At 39.1% G+C, this 8,652-nt stretch overlaps 1 protein-coding gene across 1 annotated transcript; it reads left to right on the top strand.

Annotated features, from left to right (window-relative positions):
• The first annotated feature begins 271 nt into the window (after window positions 1-271).
• Window positions 272-7,206, top strand: LOC146477884 (uncharacterized). The gene is made up of 5 exons (XM_085112991.1): window positions 272-559; window positions 690-834; window positions 1,421-1,496; window positions 4,084-4,200; window positions 4,906-7,206. The coding sequence occupies exons 1-5, from the start codon at window positions 537-539 to the stop codon at window positions 5,175-5,177; spliced, it is 633 nt and encodes a 210-aa protein (XP_084969117.1). The 5' UTR covers window positions 272-536; the 3' UTR covers window positions 5,178-7,206.
• The last annotated feature ends 1,446 nt before the right edge of the window (window positions 7,207-8,652 follow it).

Here is an 8,652-nt window from a genome sequence, read left to right as displayed (position 1 = left end):
CAATTACTGACCGTTACACCACGGGACTTGAACGCGTTCGCCAGGTGGAAAAGGTCATTTTAATATTTCGCGCACTTTCGGACATTCTTCGGACGATCTTCGTGATTCGATCTTTAGGTGTGTCGTCATCGGCACGCAAAGCTCGCACGCCGTGTTCCAAATTTGGAAGGATTACGATATCACGAAGGAGGTGTCATCCAAATAAGGCCAACCGATAACAATGCAGCTTGATGTTTCCATAGCGACAGCCTCCTGGGACATAAAATACGGCGCGATGACCTCATTTCCTTTTATGAGACAACAGTCGCTGAATGCAGCTATGAACGAGAAAGTTGTGCACGAAATGTACTCTTGGACAAGATCTTGACAAGCTACGGTTGATTTTTAGAACTCAACTGAGTTTTGGTGACGTTGAAATTCGCTTCCGAGCGAAAGCCGCTGTGATCGATCTCTGCGGCTTTGTGCCGACAGCGGCGTGTCTTCGCTGTGCACTGCTCTGATTTTTCCGATTTCCGAACTGAAATAGTAACGAGAAAATGAGCGATCCTGTAACCATACGGTAAGCATGTGAACGTAAATGAATACTTGTTAGTCTTGTCGGTCTTGAGTATTTTTAATCGGTTCTCGTTTTGGCTTAGCCTTGATCAAATTGGCTGAGTTCCATTTTTGTTTCATTTCTTCCCTTCCAGTGTACTGGTCGACGATGGAACGCCACGAATCCCGTTCCCTTTGCGGATCCATCTTTCTCTGACCGTCTTTCGACTGAAGCAAATGATAGAGGCACAAGAAGGTTTTACGATTGGCGAGCAAGAAGTTTTCTTTCATGGAAGTCCGGTAACTAGCCCGCTTTCAAGTATATTCTAGAATGCGAAAGCTGGTTTGGAATTCTTTCATGCGCGCCGCGCGAGACAACAATGCCGGAACACGCGTGCATTGGGTATGAGAGTCACGCCGGTGGCATCGCACGCTTTAGCGATTGTCACTTAACTTTCGTTTCCTTTTCGCCGCATTCTGGACACAAATGTACTTATGAATCATTCCTTGTACGTAAGCAAGCTGCTAATTGAATTTCTGTTGAAAGCGGTACTCTCCTATTTCGGGGTTTTGGTCACAAAGGGGTTTTGAATCGAAACTATTCGAAAGCCAGTGTTCTGGTGGTAAAATAAAGCAATTGCCTTGAAATTTATCATGAAATTTTGCACAGCCGTGGATTTGTGAAGCCTGTGTTTTGGAGTAAAAAAATATCGCATTGCTTTCTGCTCAAGACGATTTGCGATATTTAATTATTCTAAGCTTATATTAGCTTATAACGTGACCAAGCAGGGCTAATGATGGGTCGGTATTGTGTGATAATTTCGCCTCCCAAGGCATGAGTTTCAAACGCTTTCATGATCAATATTCGGCTGTGTTTTATCTACAGCTACAAGACAATCTAACTCTTGGACAGCAAGACGTTCAAGAAGACGCCCAAGTTGATATTAGGGTGAATTTCCAAGGTAATTGTATCGATCTAAACGACATTGTCATTTAATATCTGAGTGCCTCTTTGCTAACTTGAGGAAGTTATCAATTCGTGATCTACATGTAATGAATAACGTCAGAGCTTTGTAAACACGGGGTAAGATCCTGAGATTTTAAAAATTTTCCGCCATTGCAACTCGTCAAAGTAATTTAAAAGCATTGTGTCGGAAGAAAATGTTCTGTAATTAAATCCTTTCAAAATTAATGCCGTTTGCGTAGGTTTGGGTGATAGCGCTTAAATTTTTTTGAGCATGTAATTTCTGTGAAAGAACTTTTGTTCTCGCTTAAATTTATTCCAAGACGCCCACAAGAATTTATGTAATTTGCGGTTTTTGACGATTTGAGATCATGGAGTTTTGATCTACAATGAATAGATTATTGTATTTCTATCGGATAAAAAGGAACTTTCATTCCAAGCTTGTGTTCTAGCTTCTATATAGAATACCAGTTAATTCGGTTTTCCTTTGAATGTACGCTGCAGACTACGGAAATTTCAATGTTTTGTTTAGTATGTAATTTCAGACAGATCATAAATCATTCTCGTGTAATACTGTATGTTGTACGGCCGAAAAAGGGTAATAGAGTTTATGATTTATAATGAATTATTGTAGTTTGGATAAATTCTTTTAAGTAGAATCTTTCAATGATAACAAAACCGAAACAAGCATTTGAAACGCTCTTCAAATCTCTACATTTATTCAGATGCTATCTCATTTAATATTTTTGTGTGGGCAGTGTGTGTACTTATGTCTTACGTGCGAAATTTTCGATTTTAATTGTAACCCAATAATGGATAAAAATGGCAAAGCGATACACGTACAGTTTTGCTCACAAAGAAATTCAGTAGCTGCTTGGAGTCAAGCCCTACATTTCCCTTCCATTGTTAGACTACACCCTTGTGACCCAAAGGCCACAATGTGGTTTCAATGTGCTCCTTTGTTTCCAGCCCAACAAATTTTGTCTCAAGAAATATATTTCCTTCGATAGTACAAAAAACAACCCCAAATTTTCTTATTCAAGAATTTACAGGCAAGTTGTATCTTGTTGAAATAGTAGACATTCTCTGGCAAAGTTATGTCCAAGGGCTGTTCGTGATTTTATGTTGAAGAATTAATTTTAATATTTCATAACTGTGTGGGGGATTATTACAAAAGCCCTTCTACGCTGCCCACATGGATAACTAAAAATTGCGTATGGCAGTCAAGAACGTCTTGGAATTGACAGCAACAGCACTCCAACTGTATAGATCATTTCCTTTAAGTTTCCTTAAAGCTGTAACTTTTTGTTGCATGTTTTTGACTAAAGTGTTTTTCACTTTGCATCTGTATTAAATAAACTCCCCCGTATAAGCATGATTTGAAAATCATATTCTAATCTCTGAGTGCATTTAAGCTTCCTCAAAGGAAAGAAAATGAAAGAGAAACATGTATATCACATTCTATTTTTGAATTTGTATGGCAATACAGTCTTTGTTCCTAAGATCGTATCTTGAAAATTGTTTCATGAATAAGGTTAAAATAATTTTTGGAGCGTATCATTCATTGACCACCGATTACGTGAATTGAGTTCTATTCTCGTGATCAATATATCGTTAATACACAGTCCGTTTCTTTAAATAGAACTTAAGTTTAATGACGTCAAAATCTCAAGACCCAGATCAGTATCCCTCTCCCATCATATAAAAAATGTTCCTTTTGCGGTTCTCCAAGGTTATTTTGTCTTGCGATTTGAATTTCATGATATGAATGCTATATATAGTTTCATACGTGCAAATCGTGATTGCTTTTGTAATATTGCCTTGATGTCACGCAGCATTAACAGTGATCAGTTTAAACCAACTTGAGGGGTTGAAGTCCAAAATGAGGCTTCATTCTCACTCAAAAAATATTGTCTATTTGCTAGCAAAAGTCAGCTATGTTGCTTTGATGTTAGCTTTGAGTAAGTTTTGTTAATAAATTCTTCAAGGCTAATGCAATCTGACCTTTTAAATCACATTTTTTTAATAATCAGCTTTTTATTTCACAAGCCTCCATTTTATTGTGTTTGTAACCCCCCACAGTTTTTTAGAGACCTAAAACCACTATGCTTTCAACAAAGCACTCAAAGATTGTCCGTATTTTGGTCAACCAATATCTTGTGACTGTTCCCACACATTCCATGGCAACACAGAGTCAACATTGTTAGGCAGCAAATTTCCAAAGTACATACATGTACACTGTAAATGAAAGTGATATATTTTGCTCTTATTGTTGGCCACACAAGGGAAGAGATTTGATTCAATCCCTGTGGAACAAGTGAAAAGCATATTTGTGGTGAGAATCACCGCATGAATTCAAAAGTTAAAAACTTGTGCAAAACCTTTTCGCTTTTGATTGATGGAGCTGGGTTTGAAAGGGAGAAATTTTGTTGGGATTGAATCATGTATGTTACAGTCTCAATACAGAGCGGCAACTCTGACTGTTGTAAGACTCAAAGTTGTTGAAAAACACCAAGCACAAATGTCCCTCTCATTATTGAAATCTGCTTCCATATTTCTAAACATTAATTTGTCTGTTTCTGCAGACATTCCGTCACCAACAAGAAAGAAAGGCAGCACGTCAACTTCTGAAGACTGTGTCGTGCCAGATATAGATGACGAGGACAATGTGTTCAATTTCGAGCAGCCCAGAGTTCCGGCCGGTAAGTGCTGTTCCAAATAATTTACATACACATGTAGCTACAATATTTTCAGATGTGCAAGATCTATTTTAGGGGGCTGGGTATAGATTTCCTGAAATTTACATGGCCGTTTTAAACATTGCCAGCAAGACTCAGATTTCCAAAGAAATCTTCAAGAATCTATTCAAATGCTGGACATTACAAAGACGAATTTGAATGTTCATTTCATTCTCCGGAAATACTGGTCATGCATGACGTAGACTGACTTTAACAGTTGTTCCTTGGACATTGGCCAACCTGAACCAGACATTAATTATTTTTAAGTATTTGTGTCTCCCTACATTTGTTTAATTTAACTTAATCATCTAAGATGACAGATGTTCAACCCTTTAATACAACTTAAATAGTCAGAACAGACACATGTCCTGATTAAAGGTCTGATCATTTTGTATTTAGTTTAACTAGTCATCTGTGGATGGAATTTGAACTCGCAAATGATCACTTCTAAATCTGTTCCCCTCTGTACATAAAGCGATGCATTGCATTACTCTAAAAAATTGGTTCAAGTCCCATTCAAGCCTAATTTCTTTCCAAAGGCTTTTGCTTTTGAAGCTGCGAAAACACTGTACACTTGTTAACTCTTACGCTTTCCACAGCTTTAAATGTTAGGTTAATGACCGGTGCAAATCAGAGGGCAATACTGATGATTATTTCTTTTTGTTTTAGATCCTAGAATGTGGAACAAATGGGAGGTCATGGAGTGGCTCAAATGGGCGACAGACAGATACAGCATACGAGATGTCACTGCTGACAAGTTCTTGATGAATGGGAAAGGCTTGTGTATGCTTGGTGTGGAAGGGTTCCTCTACAGAGTTCCCAGAGGTGGAGAAACGTTACACAGTGATTTTAATAAGCGCGTGACTGCAGCAGTGGAACAGTCGCGGCATTTGCAGAGCTATTTGAACCCTGGGTCGTCGAACTTTTACTATGTTTACTAAGAAGACAGATAAATTATTTGACAAAGTACTGACTATTGAATAGAGAGTATGATATAATGTGTGAGGCTGCATGCATCAAATGTACATTATTTAAACCAAAGGCTATCTTCTGTATATATTGAAATTTGCACTTGGGGTTGGGGTTTGCTAACGTCATTCTCCTCCCTTATAGTATAGTTCCAGAGAATGTCATGCAGCTTAAAGTTTTGCTTCAAAGTTGTGCAGAAGAAAATAATCTGCACTCTGATTTGTATATTTGTGGGCATTTGAAAATGGGAAAAGATTAATTTATTTAATGCAAGAAAACAGATTTTTGGCATTCATTAGGGTATTATTAACCTGAGAAAACAGACGATTTATCTGTTGCCTTCTGCGTCCTTCACGGTCGTGTCTAAACTGTGGGCTTGTAAATACATTCTGAATATTTCAATTTGATGATCTTAGCAACATCTGTTTTTGTTCAATAAGGAAAAGGTCCTGACACAGTCTGTCTGTTCACATCAGTGAATGCTTACACGTAGGATGACATCGGGCATCATCTTTCTTGTTAATGCCTCTTGCTAGCCAGCCTTAGTCAGCACCGCAGACGGAATTGACCGCCACTAAATATCGTCTGTGAATTAGTGTCCAAATTCTTGTTCTCGATCCCTCAAGGAAGGAAACAAAATTCTGGAAGTCACTTTCAAAATCCCCTTCAATCTAATTGGCTATAACCAGACCAATTGAACTATGACCTTGTGCAAAGGCCACAGTGAGTGTACTCAGATCCTGGTATGCAGTTGAGTGTCTGGAAAAAGGATTTCATTTTGGGTGCTACTTCACAGACGATATTTACCATCGGTTGATTCCATCTGCGGCACAGCCTAGCCATTCTCAACCCCAGAACCTTTGGCTTGACTGCACAAGCCAGGCCCCAGTTGTTCAAAGAGCGGATAAATCGCTATCCAACAGATAAAATGTATTGGTTGGGGAACATTTTATCCTCTGGAAAGCGATTTATCCACTGGATAGAGTTATCCGCTCTTTGAACAACCGGAGCCAGGTGCAAAAGGGAGGAGCTGACCTGGGGTGGAAGATGCTGGCTAGCTGGAAACAACTTCTATCAGTTGGGAGCAACTGGGTACTCATTAACTTTCTAGATTTATTCCTGACCTTGCAAAAGTTGTCTGTTTCTTCTGTTCCCATTCCACATTACATTGCTTCCTTGTTATGCGAACTCGAGCAGAAAACTGGATTAGGTGCCACTGTTGATCGGTGGATTGTCTGGTTACAGTAAATGGTTGAATGGACTTGCTGTAGAAAATGTCAAAATTGAAGTAGTCAAGCCCTGAGAAGGTTTGATTACATTGATTAGAAATTCATAGTTGTTAGTAATCTTTTTCTCTCACTGGTTGATATTCAAAAACGTTCTTTAAACACTTGAGTTTACCAAGTCTGGGCACACTGGATGTTGTGTTCAATGTTCCACTGTCTCCAAGCTTTTGACGTACATTTTTCTATTTCTTGTGAACTTATTTGCAATTGAAAACATTAGCAACCCAAAGGGATTGAGCTAGATATTTAGCTTAGTTTTTTATTTTGCTTTCTTGCACCCGTTGGGTTGACGAGGAATTTTTGAAGTAATTTAGTGCAGCTTGGGGAAAATTTATTCCTATAAATTTAAGAACAATTATTTTGCTGTAGATACTAGCTATTAATGCCATGAATTAAATTTAATTGTTAAAACGATGTAAAAAAAAGAAAAGTAAGGTACCAAAACAGAGTAAATTATAAGCGGGATTAAGTGAAAATTGAATGAATTTTTAAACAATTTATCGCAAAATTTGCACCTTTCCGTTGCACGGGTAAACCCATTAATAATTTTCTTTCATTGCCTTTAATTTTTTTTCCTCTAAAAGGAAAATAAGATTACTAGAAGTACGTAGTTGTCAAACAACAGTCATCTTTCTTGATGGTCGCCACATGAACTTTATTGGGCCAAGTTGTACTCAAGACTTCGATAAAATAATAAAGGTTCTTTGACTCACGATGTCTTCTTGTTTTGTGATGTTTGATTGCATTTTAGGGAACTGGCCATAACAAGTTTGTTCGAAGAGGACCCACCTTGTCTGGGGAGGAAGGGGGGGGGGGGGGGGGGAGGGCTATGGAAGACACCACCTATGTCATTAACATTACCGACAAAATTTTTGTCTTTTAAAATTTGAGTTGACACAAATATTCAGCTAGCAAGAGTCCTCCCTACCAGATAAATCATCTCACTGTCATTTATTACTGCTGGTAGAGGGGTGGGTGGCTATGCACTAAAGACGCCACCTCAGTTTTGAGGTTGAGGAAGGAGGGTGCAGGCTGAGACCACTATCTATTTTGTGGTTTGGTGGGTCCTGTTTTTGAGTCTAATAGTTTTGACCACTTCCTTTAACCCCTGTCAGCAGTCTCCCGCATGAACTTTATTGGCGTAATTTGTACTTAGAACTTTGATATCATAATCAAGGATCTTTAGCCTGTTATGTTGTCTTGTTTTGTGACCTGTAATAAAAACATGAGAAAGAGCATCGAGCGAGAAATACAAACTAAGTATAGTGCACACTTTGACAGGAAGAAGGTGTAAACCTACGATTGACCTGGGGCAGGGGCTCCGAATGAGCACCCTTGGAACCAACGCAACTGATACAAGATTTTCTCTCCTATACGGGTTGGGCGGCCACGGGGACCATATCTTGGTAGAAGGTTTATATTTTTGGTCAGTCATCATCCCGCCATCGAGTTTCAAACGTTTCTATTTTCATTGGCCCCAAAAAGTCGCAAAACATTTTGATCCATATATTTCTGGATGTCGGTGTCACATGTTTTTCACCTGCCCGCAGTGTTCACACCCGGATGCATGCATGCGTCTTCGTTCTTTATGTCGTCTAAAATGAAATGATTTGAACAAACGGTTTTATCAGTGTTCTGAAATATTTCACACGAAAGTTGATTCGTCGTCAAACCAATGCGCTGTGAATGCTCGATCTTTCGATGAGATTGACAGCATAAAGTTGACAACGTGGTTTCAAAAGTAGTTTTCTCCAGTTTAAACGGGAAATATGGATCAACTGATATTCGATATTGCCTACTATTTCGTTTAATACCCTAGCCTTGACGCAGTGGAGACTCAACATAGAAAAGTTCATTGACTGATTTAAAGACATTTCATTGAAAAAAAAAAAATTTGGCGTGCAAGACTGAACCACAAGAATATTTGGTCAGAACTTTGCACCTGTCATTTGATAACCACCATGCAGTTTTGCTCGTATAGCTTCTTAAATTGGGACTGGTGCCGTGTCGTGGTGAGGGCTGCCTGCATGGAGAGCTATACTAGCGGGAGCTATGCTTCCTGAAGATCCTCCATGTCACACAGGTCACACCGGTCCAAGGCTAGACACTGAAAACTCGTGCAGTCCCTGGCCCTCTAAGGAGGGAGGGGGAGGGGGGGGGG

The sequence above is a fragment of the Pavona decussata genome, unplaced genomic scaffold (assembly GCF_977016875.1).
Source record: "Pavona decussata unplaced genomic scaffold, jaPavDecu1.1 SCAFFOLD_68, whole genome shotgun sequence".
Classification (NCBI taxonomy): Eukaryota; Metazoa; Cnidaria; class Anthozoa; order Scleractinia; family Agariciidae; genus Pavona; species Pavona decussata.
This window is presented reverse-complemented; position numbering and strand designations above follow the sequence as displayed.